Genomic DNA, 15,989 nt, shown 5'->3' on the forward strand with positions numbered 1-15,989 from the left:
CAAAAAAGAACCCCGACTCCAAAAAGCATTAAGCTACAAAACGTAGATACTTACTGTACATGACACGCCCGATGAGACTCCACTGTCTAACAAAGAAAGGAGAGATGATTCGAATTATTTCAGCCGCAACATCCCTCCCAGTCTCTTCTGAATCCTCCCAAGCCAATTCCTATTTGGCGCCTCTGCAAACTCTCTCACCACATCATCGTAGTGACTTGAATGACTAGCTGGGTAGCGTAGCTTCCGTGGCAAAGGATATTGGGTACTGTAGCGATTATCGAGGAGAGATGTGAGCGCATTAAGAGACGATTGTGAGATTGACGGTGACGACGAATCTGGCTTGGGAAGACGGCTTTGCAGGTAAGTTTGCACTGAAACTGAGGCGGGCCGCACAGGGTCGGTAGGCCAATGCTTGAGTAGGTGCGCGATGCGCGTATTGAGGGTTTGCTTGTGCTGGTCAGTACGGACTCTTCTTTTTTTTCGCAGATGCTGGAGTCATGTGGATGCATAGAGCTGGTGTCCTTGCAAGGGTGGACGTACCGGTGATTTGGACATTGCGATTGTGACTGATTATTTGTATCAGACGTCTCTCTTTTCGAATATGAATATTATGGGCTTGTTGTGTCGCTCGCTGCTTGGAAGAACGAAGTCGGTGTTGATGTCTTGGCGGTGATTCCGCCTTCAGGCTTAGTCTGTGCCTGAGCGTTCAGGTGTCAATGTCAGGCTGCCACAATCGTTAAGTACTCCGCCACTGCTGACTGACGCACCCCCTTCCCTTCCATTGCCTTCGCTCGCATCTCTCGTCGTCTACCTCCAATCATTATATCTTTTTTTTTTTCCTTTTGTTCTCTGCGTTAACTTCGTTTTGTTACGCCTGTCAGTTTCCTTTTGTATTCTACCTCTGCTCCAGCATCTCTTAAGTTGTCCGCCCCGGCATATTCGGCTCGCCATGGCCTCCCAGGCGTATCATCGGGTACGAGAAACTGATCCTCTTTTGAACTTGCCGTATCGAGAGACATGTTACTAACTCGCCTATTGTCTCTAGGTCAACACCCATGATGAGGATGACAATGGCCAACTTGAAGCCTTTCCAGATGCCCCGAATCTGACCGCTCCCATTCCTACCTCGCCTCCGCCTTCTTTCCACTCTCGATCACCTTCACCCTCCTCGCATCGCCTCCTTCACGATGATCCTTTACGCGACGGCCCTGATAATGCACTGGAGGATGCTTTTGATGACGGCAACGGCTCAGATGATGACGATGAGGCCGACGATCGGCAGCGCTTAATGAGAGGAGACCCGACTGCAGCCAATACGGGAACTGTTATATCACCAGAGTCTAATGCTGAAGACTCTCAACCCTCTGCAACACAAAGAAGATATACTATGCTACCAACTTTCTCGTCACCGGCAAACTCGCGATTAGTAGGGACAGGCTCGTCGAATGATGGTGTGTTTGCCAACCTGAATGCCAAACCCGAGAGAGCTGAGAAGCATCAAGAAGACCTGCCTCCAGTATGTGACCCATAACATGACATGCAATAGTGCATGCCACTGTTTGGCCTTTCTAACATTCTCTAGACTTATGAACAAGCGGCTGCTGATGCCACGCCTCCTTACTGGGAGACGACTATAATGGCCCCGGGGATGTCGTCGGACGAAGTTTATGTGGATGGCCTACCGGTCGGCTCTGTCTTCTCCTTTGCTTGGAATGGCATGATTTCAATGTCATTCCAGCTCGTTGGATTCCTTCTCACATATCTCCTTCACACGACCCACGCGGCCAAAAATGGCAGCAAGGCCGGCCTTGGCCTTACTCTTGTACAATATGGCTTTTATATGAAGGGCAGCAGCACCTCGACCCCAGATAGCGACACAGACTCTTATACCTCCCCGCCAGATCCCAATAGTCACGACTTTGACCCCAATTCTATCGGCGACAATACCGGTGGGGGCCAAGGCCAAGGAGGAGGAGGTAGTGCCGTCTCTACGATTACAACCAGTGAATGGATATCATATATCTTGATGATTGTTGGATGGTTTATCTTGATTCGATCTGTCAGCGACTTCCTTCGAGCGCGTAAACATGAACAGCTCGTTCTGCAGAGCCCAGACCGAGGCCTCGGTGTGCCTGTCATTGCTGAAGGCGAGACTTCGGAGAATGTTGTTTAAGATGATTAATTAATACAATGCGCATACCTGATGATGGTGCCCAGGCGTTTGCTTTCTCTATGGCCTTTGCCTTTTCGCTTCCATGCTCTAAAAAAATTCCTGCCCTATCTTATTGGCACTTTTTCGCTGAGAAGAGCAGCTGCTATCCTCGGCACTGTACTTATTCTGGAAGATACCACATATATACATTAGCAATACGTTTTTGTTTCTGCCTTTTTCTATCCAAAAACAAAAGAAGAAAAAAAGTTTATTCCAAATAGTCCTACAATACTGTGAGTGTGGCGAGCGTAGGACAGAGGGTTACGTTAGGGTAACGGTTAGGGTTGCGTTCTTTTTTTGTTGTTGCGTGGCTCAGACTTGGGCATTCCTCTTGAACTACACACAAGTCAACAACACTATGCAGCATCTGGCGACTCGGTCGATCTCCATCGTATTTGAACTTCCATGGCAGACATTGCATCTTCCAATTCAGCGCCAGTCGAAGCTCGATCTCTATCCTTCATCACGTCGATAGCTTCGAATCCCCCCGCTTACCCGCGAAACATCTCCCAGGCGCAGCTTGATCGAATCCAGCTATATATTGTGAGAGTGCCGGGCAGTAAAGGTTAGGCGTGTTGTATTTCTTTCTTTCCTTTCTTCTTCGTCGAGATGGCCATGGTTTTGACAGCACAGGTGTGGTTTGGTTCTAGACGTCGTGCTAACTCCGCTCAAACCTCCGACCAAGTCAAACGTGTCAATCGAGGCCATCAATTCGTCGCTGTACTACTTGCACGCCGCAACTGAAGAGGACGAGAATGTCTTGCGATCGATAGAGTCCGAACTAGAGCAACAGACTCCAGATGGGCCCGGTGCGTCAGGCCTCCCAAGCGAGACTATATCCCGGTTGAATGACTTCCACCGAAAGCCCGTTGGCGGCGAGGACTCTGGTCTTCCTCCACCTCCACCGCCACCACCGCATCGAGACGGCGTAGCCAATTCTGGTGTCAGAGGAGGACTGCAACAATCGACCCATGATCATCATGATCCTAGCTCACCCCTGGCCCGTCTTAGACGGGACGGCCAGTTTACCATACCCAGACGCCCTGTCTCGTCCTCGGGGAGTTCTCCTACCACAGCGAACATGTCGCACATTAGCAGCCAGAGATTCTCCTACGACGACGCAAACCATCGGACGCAGCAACATTTGCTTCCTGAGAGATCCTGGTCAAATCACTCCGAGACTACGAAATCGTCCCAGACGAGCGCAGCGCCTCCATCTTTTCGCGTCACTCTCATCCGTCGCGATACGGCGTCTGGCAACCAATGGAACGTCGGCACCATATCCAGCTCCAGTGCAGATCAAGGTGTGATTCATATTGAGATCTCGAATCCTGGCTACGGAAAATTCATCGGTAATGCGCTGCCTCTTTCTACGGCTACCACGGGCCAAAGTGCGGCCGAAATCTTGCAGCAGTTGGCGCAAAAAGTCCAGCATGAGGAGGACAACGATGCCGCGGGGAAAAGAGCGTTCCTCCGAGATGTCGTTCCAATCAAACATCACCACCGTCATAATCATTCCTCATCGGGGTCCTTGTTCAATCGAAGCCCAGACACTTCGAAGCTGGCGAATGCGATATCTGCTAAGATGAGTCGGGGTTACTACTCATTCCAGTCGCCATGGAACGGGACGTGCTCTTTCGTCGCCAGTATCAACGGGGGCGGTCTCAAATGCAAGCATGTCATTCCCGGCCCGGCAATGAGCATGGACGGGCGCGGGCACAGCGACGAAGTGACCGTTTCCGAGCTGCGATACAACATCCCGTTCCCGCTTGAACAGACATCGCGACCTTCTTCGATGGCGAGTCTGGATGGCGGCAAGGAGAAGGGAAAGCGTGCAGCGCTGGGGCAGCTGATCACAGCCAACCTCGAAAAGGTGCAACAACGTGCCCGAGCACATTCTGCTGCTGCTGACGAGGATCGCTTGGATCTGTCGCTCGCCCGAGAGGCTGGCGGTGGCGGGATGAGTGGGAAAAGCGCGAAACTGGGCAAGCTGGTCATCTTGGACGAGGGCATCAAGATGCTCGACCTGGTGGTTGCGGCGTCGATGGGGGTTTGGTGGCGCACCAGCTACGAGCCCTCTGCCAGGAACTACTAGATTTTAATGCAGCGGATTTATGTACATGTACATACACGTCTTGCGATCCAATCTGACATGCTTAGCTAGCAATCCCATCACATCAATAGCGCGCGCAAACGTTGCATCGTGCCAACCCCTCGTTTCCCCCTCTCGGCCTCCTTTTCGAGCTGAGCGAAAGAGAAACCCACAGTAAGCCGGGCCACGTCTTTATTTTTTTTTTTTTCCTTCCTCTCTATTTCCCTTGGCCCTCGTAAATTACTCTCAATTTATTTATTTATTTATTATTATTTATTTTTTTTTGGCCTTTTCTCTCCGTCTTCCGCTCGCCACGGGCTGCTGCTTATCGGATCTCCACCGCCGCGGAGTGCGGGGCCTTCTTTGTGTACGACAAAACACCGCCAGCTCTTCCCGTCAGCATCATCAATCCTTCCTTCTCTTCGCGCTTTATCTCGCAGCTCACGACTCCTGGAGAGCCGCCCTCGTCCTTGTCCTCGTCCGCCGCTCCGCATCTCTCGACGTCGCCCCTCGCACACGACTCTTATAACGAAACGTCAAGCCACAAAGCAAGGCTGTCGCCATGTCGGACCTCCATGGGCGCAAGGTCTTCAAGGTCTTCAACCAGGACTTTGTCGTTGATGAACGGTACAATGTGACCAAGGAGCTGGGTCAGGGAGCCTACGGCATCGTTTGGTACGTGGAGGCGGCACATCTGACTATCAGAAGCTGACTCGGCATGCTTCCTGTACAGCGCCGCTGTGAATGCGCAGACAAACGAAGGCGTTGCCATCAAGAAGGTGACAAATGTGTTCAGCAAGAAGATCCTCGCAAAACGTGCTTTGCGGGAAATCAAATTACTCCAGCACTTCCGAGGCCATCGCAATGTGCGTTTTCCCCCGTGCCTGCCTGAGTCTTGATGCGGAAGTATGGCTAACAGGATGTATGTATGCGGTGTGGTAGATTGCTTGTTTATATGATATGGACATCCCCAGGCCAGATAACTTCAACGAGACTTATATCTACGAGGGTTTGTGAATCCCTATAGCTGACTGAGGTCGCCGTTCGCATGGCTGATTTGCAACTTTTTTTTTCTTCTTCTTTCTCTTCAATCAGAGTTGATGGAGTGTGATTTGGCTGCTATTATCCGCTCCGGCCAGCCCTTGACGGACGCCCATTTCCAGTCTTTCATCTACCAAATCCTATGTGGTTTAAAGTACATTCACTCGGCCAACGTTTTACATCGAGACCTGAAACCTGGGAATCTGCTCGTGAACGCGGACTGCGAACTTAAAATCTGTGACTTTGGTCTGGCTCGAGGTTTCTCGATTGATCCCGAGGAGAATGCCGGCTATATGACCGAATACGTCGCTACACGGTGGTATCGTGCTCCCGAGATTATGCTGAGCTTCCAGAGCTACACAAAAGCCAGTACGTATTTCCCCTGCTTTTTTTTTTGCCTTCTTCTTCTTCTTTCGATTCTGACATATATACAGTCGATGTCTGGTCTGTGGGCTGTATTCTCGCCGAGCTGTTGGGTGGTCGTCCATTCTTCAAGGGCCGCGACTATGTCGACCAACTCAACCAAATCCTTCATTACCTCGGTACCCCTGCTGAAGATACCCTGTCTCGAATTGGATCGCCTCGTGCCCAGGAATACGTTCGGAACCTACCATTTATGCCAAAGGTTCCATTCCAGCGCCTCTTCCCCAACGCCAACCCGGACGCCCTCGACCTCCTTGACCGCATGCTTGCATTCGACCCTTCTCAACGTGTAACCGTCGAGGACGCCCTAGAGCATCGCTACCTCAACATCTGGCACGACGCGTCCGATGAGCCTTCGTGCCCAACCACTTTCGACTTCCACTTTGAAGTTGTCGACGATGTCGGCGAGATGCGCAAGATGATCCTCGACGAGGTTGTCAACTTCCGCGCCCTTGTTCGCCAACAACAGCAAGCCGCCTATCAAAACCAACAGCAACAGCAAGTTGCACAGAATGTCCCTATTCCAGAGCACAGCCAAGGCACATGGAAACAAGATGAGCCCCGGCCACAAGAAGCACCTCTTCCCGGTGCAGGTCAGAACGACCTCGAGGCATCACTCCAGCGAGGTAGTGACTTTGCACATTAACAGAGGTGGCTCTTTTTTTATTTGTTTGTTTATTATTATTACTTTTTTTTTTTTTCCCTTTTTCATTCAAAAAACTTTTTAACCTCCCCGGATTGGTCTCTATATTTTCTTTTTGGAAGGGGGAAACTGTATATCTCAAAAAGAATAAATGCACTGAAAGAGCCGAGGCGTGGACATCATTCCTTCTTATACCAAAGTTATATAAATCGCCCTCAATGATGATAGTTCTTTCTTATCTAGGTACTCTCCATGAGATCATATTATTGCCAGCATACCAGCTTGTTCTTCTCCTTTCGTGTTTCTGCTACGTGCGATAAAGGACGTAGTATTCGAAGGACCATCACTTGTACATAGTTAGGCGTTTGTTAGCCAGTGAATAAACAATATTCGAGAATGCACATGGACGATATGTGAACGTACTTGGCTGATTAGCTCCGAGCTAAAAAGCGAAGAAAATTCGCCGGGCAAAGCTGAACTTCCCACCACTTCACAGCCCATGCAAACGATGGCATCCTGGCGGCTTTTGTCTACAGTACTCATTGCCTTTGCTGCTATCCTGTGGGCACTTACAGAGAAAAAGTCTGACTACGAAGGGCTCAACAACAATGTCACAGTGACGGGACCGGACCCGGCGTTCCTAGAGGACGAGAAAGAGTTGAGTCAAGCTGTTTTCTGCCCTGTGCCGTCGACGCCACAAGCAAAGGAGACAGTGCTATTAGTTCATGGCACTGGAATGACGTGAGATTCCATCCTCTGTTACACCACCAAGGTTACTTACGTTGACTTAACATTCCTATATCATGGCAGTCCTCAGATCAACTGGGAATACACATTGGTGCCCCCGCTCATCCACGACGGCTTTAGGCCTTGCTACGTGGCTGTACCACAAAGGCTTCTTCTTGATGCCCAAACTAGCGCTGAATACATCAGTTACGCGATCAAAAAGCTCGCAAATGAAAGCCAGATCTCGGTAGTCTCATGGTCGGCTGGAGCACTGGCCACGCAATGGACATTGACTTTCTACCCGGAGACCCGTTCCAAGGTCAGGAGGCATATCGCCCTCGGTCCGGACTTCCACGGTTCATGGTCCATGATCCCGCTTCTTTACTTCAACATGTTCACCGAGGCGGTGGTGCAACAGGTGCCCTGGGCCAATTTCGTCACAGCTCTGGCTCGTTTTGGTGGGAACAGGGCGCTGGTCCCCACGACGAGCATTGGATCGAGCACTGATCTTATAGTCCAGCCAGGGTTCTACGGTGAAGCTTGGCCTGGCTTTACAGATAGCTGGCGATTGGAGGGACCACAGGCTCGGAATATCGACCTATTCAAGCTTTGTGCTGCCAAGGTGCTCAGACAAGGAGGATTGCCGCATATAGTGAGCCACGACTCATTACTCTGGGAGCCAGCGAGTCACCAGATCATCTTTGATGCGTTGAACAACGAGGAAACGTATCTGGGAAGTGCCGATAGCGTGACTGCCGACCACTGCAGAGGAGACCGAGCAGATCATCTGCCCCCTGGCTCCGAAGCGAAGCACGCGGCGATTATGCCTGAGCTGACAAGGTATGCCTCTCAAATGCCGTCAAGTGGATGGCCGGAGCTGCCGCTACGGGACTATGCATCATCGCTGGAACGATTCAAGGGAGCTCCAGCCTAGTTCCTGAGGGGATTATATATGAGATACTAAAAACCGAATGGCAAAAGCCGTAACAAGATACATATATATATGGGTATTCCAGGATTAGAATATAAGTATATACTGTATTTATCTATTCAAATATGTTTCCTTATAAAAGCAGCCACCTCATCCGGCTTCGCCAACCAAGGCGTATGCCCTGTTTTCACTTTTTCCGTCTCGATGGTCGCACCCTGGGACCGTGCTTTGTCCACCATCAACTCCTGCACAAACAGTGGGATTGCTCGATCGCCTTCGCAGTACAAGTAAGCGCAGGGATTCTGCAGGTACGACGCACTAGTCGCAGGCGAAACCTTGGTCGCCCATGCATGCGGACGCAGCGTCTGCGCCCATGCTTTTCCGTCGGGGGCATCATGGAAGAAGAGCGTGTATGGATCATGGGCCGATACGGTGCCATTAGGTTCCTATTCTCTTATGATGAGCAAAAATTGCCCCGGCTTGACAAGTAAGATCACATACATCGCGGATATACCAGTCAGGCGCCGTGCCCCCAAACGCCTGCAGCAAACTCTGGCCAACGTCCGGGATAAACGCAGAGAGGAAGATCAGCTTGACGACGCCGCCCTTTTGCCCTGCTTTCTCACGTTGCGCCCGGCTTAGTCCGTCAAGCGCACTGCTGACGGGCAGTCCGGACCAGCTGTGCGAGATAATGACCACTTCACGGCCCTGGTCGGATTCGCGCTGGACGAGGCTACGCACGGCTTCGATGTCGGGCTGGAGATCCCTGACCGTCGTTGCCTCGTGGATGGAGGGGAATGCTACCGTGTGCGAAGTGTATCCTGGCAGTCTCTCAATCAGCGGGTTGAAGGCTGAGGTTGGGTACCAGGCGCCAGGGCAGAAGATCAGGCTTGGCTTGGACATTTTGTTTTCTGTGTTAATTGACAGTTTTCAATGCGATCTTTGCGGATGATCGGGCTTTTTATACCTATCTCATCCGGCACTTTCAGCTGGCAACCAGGTGGATACGCGATAACACGGCCACAAATTAAAATACAGGTATTGCATACGTAGCTGAGGAGAATATTTTACCTGAGATAAATGGAAGTATGCATGCATCGTGACGCGTAAACATGAAACGAAGGAGTATGTACATGTCTTGGACAAGACGAAATAAACATATATATCCATGCAGAAAGAAATATATGAGGATCAAGAAACAGCAACGAGAACGCCACTATCCATCAATTGACCTGAGGTACATGTGTAATCTGCTTCCCCGATCGATTTGATTCTAGTATATGGCTTGACACGTAACAAATGCATTTCCGAAACTAGAGAGAACAAGGGGGGAAAGATATTGACATCATTCAAAGACCTGAGATAATATTATAATCGCATCCGTCTATGATGACGATGAGGGAGGCCGCGCAAAACGGAGGATGAAGAAGAAATAATAATGTCTATCTGAGCAAGCCTAAGATGCTCCGATATGAGCACTCGTAGAGATGCCCATGTGGTTCTCAGATCCCTTTCGTTTCAGCGGAATGGCAGTCGGCGAGAGCGGAGACGTAGGAGAATCCGACTTTGGTGTAGCTACGCATTTTATCAATCAAAAAACACCTCATCAGCGTGAACGACAGGCCACTTGTTCTCATCCACAACACTGTTGCTGGCCTTTGCAAACAAAGAAGAAGAGCCCGGAGAGAGAATCATTTGCGCACCTTCCGGCCCGCGTTTGGACCACACATCGCTGTATGCCGGTGGTTTTGTGTCCACATCCATAGGCCCATCGGAACTGTGACCAACAGTAGTAGCCGTGGCACTTTCCACTGTGGAATTAGTAGTAGGAGGAGGAGGAGGTGTAGTTTCTGAAACGATCTCGCGGCACACAGGCTCCACCAGACGATCTTTCATCGCGGCGTTCACATAGACCAAGAAATATGGCGTCGGCGGATTTACGCGACTAGGCTTTCCAAATATTTCCGACGTATCTTGAACTTCAGTGATATCATTGTCGTTGTATTTACGCCAAACCTCCTTCGCAAAGTCGTAGATATAAATGTAATAATGGCCGAATTCCACCGACCCTTGGTGCATGAAAACTGCGTATAGACGATATGACAGTCTCGTGTACTCATTGAATTGGCTAGCAATCATGGACTCGGTATGCCTGGATTCTTGTTCGATATCTGTTTGGTTATAGTTAAGATACATGCAATAAGTATATACATCACTATACGCGCTGAGAAACTCACGGGATAGCTCAGTTTCTGCAATCCGGGACAGATTCTCCATCTTAGCGATAAGTTCAGGGTTGATATCGAGCGAGTCGCCAGCTCCCTCGTCAGTAGGATTTTGGGATGAAAGCTCTGTTAGAAGGTTTGAGGCATTTTTGAATAATGCAGATATGTTTTGCCCGTCGTTTTCCTGGACAATGGATTAGTGTGCTTCGCTGTGTATGTATATGTGTGGCCCGCTACTAACATTCAATCGCAGCAACTCAGTCTTCCGGCTCTGCAATGCATTTAGTTTTCGCTTCCAACCCCAGCAATCCCTGCGTCGTTTGACAATGTCTTCTTTCTGCGTATCCATGTAACGGTCCATGAATATCGTCTCTTTCAGTTCCAAATGATGCGTGGACTTAAATGACGTCTTCTTGACTGAATCAAATTGAACCCTCTGCACCTGGATTTGCAAGATTGGGGGTAACTTGCTAATGGAACCAAACTGCTCTGCGACAGCATCATCCACGAAGACTTCTTGCATGTCAAAGGCACCATCAATAGCGGAATAGATATCCCGTGAGCCCGTTGCAACATCTACCTTGATGTCGGACCAGATCTCCTCTTTTGAACGGGTCCCAGTTTCTGCCGAGATGTACGACTTTGTCTTGCCGTAGAACAAACTATTAAGGTAAAGTACAATGTTCAGCCATGCACAATCAGTTATCGTCATGTAATTTCTGGTATCTTACTCTTTGATTTGGTCTAGCTGCTCCCCATCCGGAGCAATGCCTCTTGGCTTAATGGCACACTCGCTCTGAAACAAGACATTGTTGATCACTTCGGTGACATCTTGCTGAGCTCCTAATTCAACCTCGTCAATTAATTGTTTCTTGCGTTCTGTTTCCACAGGACGCGGTGGCTCTGGGGGTGGTCGTTTTGGCGGGTCGACAGTTTGCACTGCCTCCTTTTCGAAGGTAGCACCACTAACATTGCCCACGTCTTTCAAGGTGTCAGGCGCCGGCACCATCTCTTTGTTCTCCTTATGTTCAATCGAAGATTGATGGATGGATGATTGTGACGTTTCAGAGACGAGAGTAGTTTCGCTATCGATGTCGCCAGCTAGGGCATCCTTTGAGAAAGTCTCTTCCGGCGGCGTGGCTTTTTCACCGGTAGTATCGTCATGCTTGTCAAATTCCACCGTCTGAGGCGGTCCTAACGGCCCTGCCACTGGCAAGCCATTGATCTCACCGAGACCGAAAGGCCTAATCCCCGAGACAGTGGATCTCCGGCGAATTTCCGCCTCATTTGTAGAGCTAATTAAGGTTAATCTGGCCAATTCCTGCTCAGGTCGAACAGACGCCCTGGGAGTCGTGATCATATCGTGGAACAAGCCACGCAGTTCGCGGAGAACTGTGTTAGTGGTCAGCAGCCAGTCAATGATATAGGGTTACGAGACTCACATTTCTGAGACCGCTCAACCTCAAGTTTTGATACTTTGCGGGATCCGACCTTCTTCTGGCCTAGAGAGCTCTCATCCAAATCAGTTTTGTTGTTCTCGAAATCCAAAACCATTTCTCGGTAGGGGCGGACTGTAAAGTAGAACTGGAGTAGACTATTAAGGTAGCACGTGTTGCCAATGTTCTGAAGGCCAACGGGCCAGTCAGATAGATTTCGATCGCTTTGTGTTACTGATCCCGAGACAAAGCTGCTTAACATTGGGCTATCCTTCTCTTTGGCAATGATACCCAAGGCACGTGTATAGGTTTCTATCTGGCCCGGAGCTTCGTCCACACAGATAGTATATGCTGCGAGAATAGCATCATCACCAACTGTGCGATCGGGTATTTGAAGCAGTCGATAGGCATCCCCAACGTCCATTTCGCCCGCTCCAGTTTCGCCCGTCATAAGGAAATGCCTCAGAGTCTCTGAATTGCGTTTTTCCGCTATAAGCGAAAGAGCTTTCTGCGCAATATCCTTGCTACTAGGGCTGTCGTTCACCTTCGTCGTGAACATTGTGATGACAAAATCATCAGGCGTGTTTTCTTCAACCCCAAGATATACAAGAGCCTGCTCGGCATTAGAAACTCTGTCTTCAGCGGCGGACTTGATTTGCTCGCTCTTTCTAACATCGCCTATTCGCCACAGTTGTTGTCGAGCTTCGGTTTCCCGTGTGGTGGAACTGAGATATGCGTGGAATCTGCCAATGATGACCTCTTCTGTAAGAATTTTGTCATTTGCGTCCAACCCGAAGTACTCGTAAGCTTTATAAACATCCTGCGTTGTGTAGGCGCCTTTGCTATACGCGGTCATTATAGCTTCGTTAATTGTATCACGATCAGGACCCCCTCGCCAATTAGCAATAAAATTCAGACACTGGAGATAGTGCGGCCCTCTTGTCGGGTCAACTGAAACCTGTCGGTGGTATGCCTCAATTATCAGATCAGATGACATGTCTTCGACAACGCCAAGATCCTCATAGCAGGGCTGTCCTGGCATCTCAAATTCAATGAGCCTCGATGATTTTGGATAATCAAAGGCTTCAAGAGCATGCAAAAAGTCGCTGCTAGCTGGCAGTGACGAATTCAATGTATAAGGCGTCTTCTTCTCCGATATGGGCCGCTGTTCGATCAATATGGATAGTTCATGTATGGCGTCGTCAATGAAGATATTAAATTCACTCTGAAAGGGTATCTCTTCGGATGCATTCGGGAACGGGGGATCCCAAAAGCCCTCATTTTGAGACGAGAACCCTAAAAACTCCAGCAAACCCTTGCACGGACTTCCGCCAACACCGAAGCAAACCAAGAATCGTTTATTGATAGCAGAGATAGGTTTGCTGCGCTGCGAGTCATAGAGCGAATTGCGAAGATAGGTACGTAGGTTGTCAAGGATAGTTATAGGCTGAGGTCGGGCAATTCCTTCTAAGCGCTCGGGGTGAGCCGCTATAGCTTCATCTGCCCGTTTATTGATCAATTCCACATCCGTCAACAACTGTAAATAATCGTGGCGTAGAAGGGGAGACAGAATCTGGACCGAGACAGTAATGCCACATGTCAGGTAAGAGCAGCGATAGTATAAGGTTTCAATGCGCTGTCCCTTCGACGTAGCTGAGCCATTCGCGGGGCTAGCAGATTGATAGACAAGATGGTGTAGATGGCTGGGCATCGGCGTCGCATGACCTGGATAGTTGACCGCTACCTGTGTATGCAATCTGCATTTTGAACATACCGCGGAAACTTTAGAGAAGGCTCCCCGGCCTCGCCTTTGTTCCGGTGGTATAACAAATGTCTGGTTCGGCTTCGTCGTGTAGGTATGTTTGCAGGCCAAGGGTGACAGCCATTCCGGTGTGCCATCATATTCGTCTGGAAATACAGGGGGGATGTCGACGAGTAAGTTGCGACCCGAGGATGGAGGATGGATCGGATCATACAGATCTAGATCCTGGAGAAATCGCGGAGCAGTCTTGCCTTTTCAAGGCGCCTGGTTAGATCGGGGTTACCTAGATGATGTTACCACGCACTAACCTGCTCTTGTAGATGAGAACGTCATTTCGAAATAGAATCGAATCGGGAGTTCCTCAGTGTAGCGCAAAGTCGAAGGTCGTCAACGATTCCGGGGTAAGCTCACGGATCGTAGCGTCTAGCGAAATTGCCGGTGTTCGTGGACAAATGGGCGTGAATCGCCTCGAAGGAGAGGGCGACTCACTTTTTTTTTTTGGTTTAAGAACGGAAGCTCATGCTATTTGAATAACGTCAGTTACCGCATGATTTGTTACACGACGCGAGTAAGCGAGATCACAGAAGTCGAGGTCAGTTGAGGGGCAAACACACCTAGGTGTATGCTGGCTTTGTCTCTCCCACGAGTGAGAAGCACTACCAACCAAGGTCGGATTGTTCATTGATAGACCACAGCAATACCGGGGCACATTTCACGCGCAAAACGCAAAAAGAGATATAGAAAAGAAAAGAAGACGAAAAGGGAGACGGAGCTGTAGACAGTTTGAGGCTGCACGATGATGCTGCCTGTCGGAGCTATCCATCAGTGCCAAGACCTGACATCCGCGTCGCTATGTGTAACTCACATTAACCCACAAAGTAGGGGAAACTTGGTGTTTGCTACATAAATTGGCTAAGGAAGCTTCAAGGCTGAAATTTTCTTCATTTGGAAAAAACAAAAACAAAATAACTCAAATTTGTTTCTTGCGAGTTGAGAGAGACATCATTCAGAACCCCCAGGCTGATACTGTGAGACTAGTCCCATTTTGAAAGGCGGTGGCAGAATCCGAACAGCCAAAGTTAACGTCCATCATTGATGCGCCGACGTCCCATCACCCAAATCAGCGCATAACCGGTGTGCTGTTGACCACAATGGCTTCGCAACAAGCGGAAGAGAAGACATATCATCCCCAAGATGCAATCGATGCCGCATTCAAGAGCACTGCTCTTACAGGAGGATTTGGCCTGTTTGCCTCGGCCGTTCAAAACACTCTTGCAAAGCAGAATGTCGGACCCTTAGGTATCCTCACTCGGAGCGGAGGGACAATTGCTGCCTTTGGTATGATACCTAGATGACATGACTGTCCTTTTGGGGAGGGGGTCCTATCTCAACATCACGCTGACTTTGTTCTTTTAGCGGCAATGGGCGGTACATATTCCTTCGTGCGAACGGCGTCGGCAAACCTTCGAGAGCAGGATGACACATGGAACACAGCATTGGGTGGATTCTTTGCTGGTTCAATCCTCGGATTGCGAGGTTAGTTATCATATCCTTTACTTTCGAATGATAGTCCGATGGCGGGTTCGCTGATGGTCCCAACAGCACGAACATTTCCTTCTGTGTTTGGATACGGAACTGCTCTGGCCGTGACTTTGGCTGCATTTGAATATACCGGAGGCACATTGTGGGGAAAGAACAAGGATCAGAACCTGGACAAATATGAACAACTAGAAAAGTTACGAAAGAATTACCGTACTCCGGCCGAGGAGACGATCGCACAACTGGGCGAGGGACGAGGTATGTATCGCTTTGTATTCCCAGAGAGACACGGCATTCCATTATACTGCTAGAATTCTAATTCACACTTACATAGGTATCTATGGCCCTGGCTATGCCGAGCGTCGACGCGAGCGGATCAAGGAAGCATATGGCATTGACGTTCCAGCAACACCACCGCCGGCGTCGTGAATGGAGCAATGACTCTTCATGTAGATTATTATTATTCCTGCCTCATTGAGTGATATCGCGCTCACTAGGAGCTTCGTTAAGCATTATCTTTCATGGATCACAAATCACCGCCGAAGTGCAAGTACTTTACTGCTATTAGCGCGCGCACGACCAGCTCTCTTTCTCACCATCTTTTCCTCCTCCTTTCTTTCTCTTTCTTCTCAAAACCGAAAAAATAAACAAGAACAAGTAATTTGCCCTTACGACTCGTTGTTTGAGCAATAGTTTTGAGGCAAGGAGTCTCAGCAACCTAGGCAATCAGAATTGCGGTCTTTTAATTCCTTTAAATAGTTAACAGTGGATTGAAGTCATCCTCTAGCGCTGTAGTTATTATAAATTTTACTCCTAAAAGTTATATCACATGCATTCATTCATTTATGTCATTTTATGAAGACAGGCATAACTGGACACAGATCGAAAGATGGGAATGCAGGGAGCAGCCAATCACAGGCAAGGGACAGAGATAGCATCCGCACGTTCCGGCAGTGGAT

The 15,989-nt window shown here is 49.3% G+C and overlaps 7 protein-coding genes across 7 annotated transcripts; 5 read left to right on the plus strand and 2 right to left on the minus strand.

Annotated features, from left to right (window-relative positions):
* Window positions 1-949: 949 nt before the first annotated feature.
* UA08_00630 (hypothetical protein) lies at window positions 950-2,173 on the plus strand (the record flags this gene model as incomplete). The annotated part of the gene is made up of 3 exons (XM_020260458.1): window positions 950-973; window positions 1,046-1,516; window positions 1,583-2,173. 3 exons carry the CDS (start codon window positions 950-952, stop codon window positions 2,171-2,173), a joined length of 1,086 nt encoding a protein of 361 aa, XP_020123985.1.
* A 648-nt stretch (window positions 2,174-2,821) lies between these two features.
* Window positions 2,822-4,307, plus strand: UA08_00631 (hypothetical protein; the record flags this gene model as incomplete). Its single annotated transcript, XM_020260459.1, has 2 exons — window positions 2,822-2,845; window positions 2,898-4,307. 2 exons carry the CDS (start codon window positions 2,822-2,824, stop codon window positions 4,305-4,307), a joined length of 1,434 nt encoding a protein of 477 aa, XP_020123986.1.
* A 559-nt stretch (window positions 4,308-4,866) lies between these two features.
* On the plus strand, window positions 4,867-6,414 carry UA08_00632 (Mitogen-activated protein kinase spm1; the record flags this gene model as incomplete). The annotated part of the gene is made up of 5 exons (XM_020260460.1): window positions 4,867-4,979; window positions 5,038-5,170; window positions 5,247-5,313; window positions 5,400-5,714; window positions 5,780-6,414. 5 exons carry the CDS (start codon window positions 4,867-4,869, stop codon window positions 6,412-6,414), a joined length of 1,263 nt encoding a protein of 420 aa, XP_020123983.1.
* Window positions 6,415-6,919: 505 nt separating this feature from the next.
* UA08_00633 (hypothetical protein) lies at window positions 6,920-8,071 on the plus strand (the record flags this gene model as incomplete). Its single annotated transcript, XM_020260461.1, has 2 exons — window positions 6,920-7,152; window positions 7,222-8,071. The coding sequence occupies 2 exons, from the start codon at window positions 6,920-6,922 to the stop codon at window positions 8,069-8,071; spliced, it is 1,083 nt and encodes a 360-aa protein (XP_020123984.1).
* A 116-nt stretch (window positions 8,072-8,187) lies between these two features.
* On the minus strand, window positions 8,188-8,971 carry UA08_00634 (hypothetical protein; the record flags this gene model as incomplete). Its single annotated transcript, XM_020260462.1, has 2 exons — window positions 8,188-8,514; window positions 8,570-8,971. The coding sequence occupies 2 exons, from the start codon at window positions 8,969-8,971 to the stop codon at window positions 8,188-8,190; spliced, it is 729 nt and encodes a 242-aa protein (XP_020123989.1).
* Window positions 8,972-9,655: 684 nt separating this feature from the next.
* Window positions 9,656-13,824, minus strand: UA08_00635 (hypothetical protein; the record flags this gene model as incomplete). Its single annotated transcript, XM_020260463.1, has 7 exons — window positions 9,656-10,239; window positions 10,306-10,477; window positions 10,535-10,955; window positions 11,025-11,685; window positions 11,736-13,473; window positions 13,504-13,709; window positions 13,800-13,824. 7 exons carry the CDS (start codon window positions 13,822-13,824, stop codon window positions 9,656-9,658), a joined length of 3,807 nt encoding a protein of 1,268 aa, XP_020123990.1.
* An 818-nt stretch (window positions 13,825-14,642) lies between these two features.
* UA08_00636 (hypothetical protein) lies at window positions 14,643-15,459 on the plus strand (the record flags this gene model as incomplete). Its single annotated transcript, XM_020260464.1, has 4 exons — window positions 14,643-14,829; window positions 14,908-15,027; window positions 15,094-15,288; window positions 15,365-15,459. 4 exons carry the CDS (start codon window positions 14,643-14,645, stop codon window positions 15,457-15,459), a joined length of 597 nt encoding a protein of 198 aa, XP_020124097.1.
* Window positions 15,460-15,989: the final 530 nt, after the last annotated feature.

Source organism: Talaromyces atroroseus (genome assembly GCF_001907595.1).
Source record: "Talaromyces atroroseus strain IBT 11181 chromosome Unknown scaffold_0, whole genome shotgun sequence".
NCBI classification, from domain to species: Eukaryota; Fungi; Ascomycota; class Eurotiomycetes; order Eurotiales; family Trichocomaceae; genus Talaromyces; species Talaromyces atroroseus.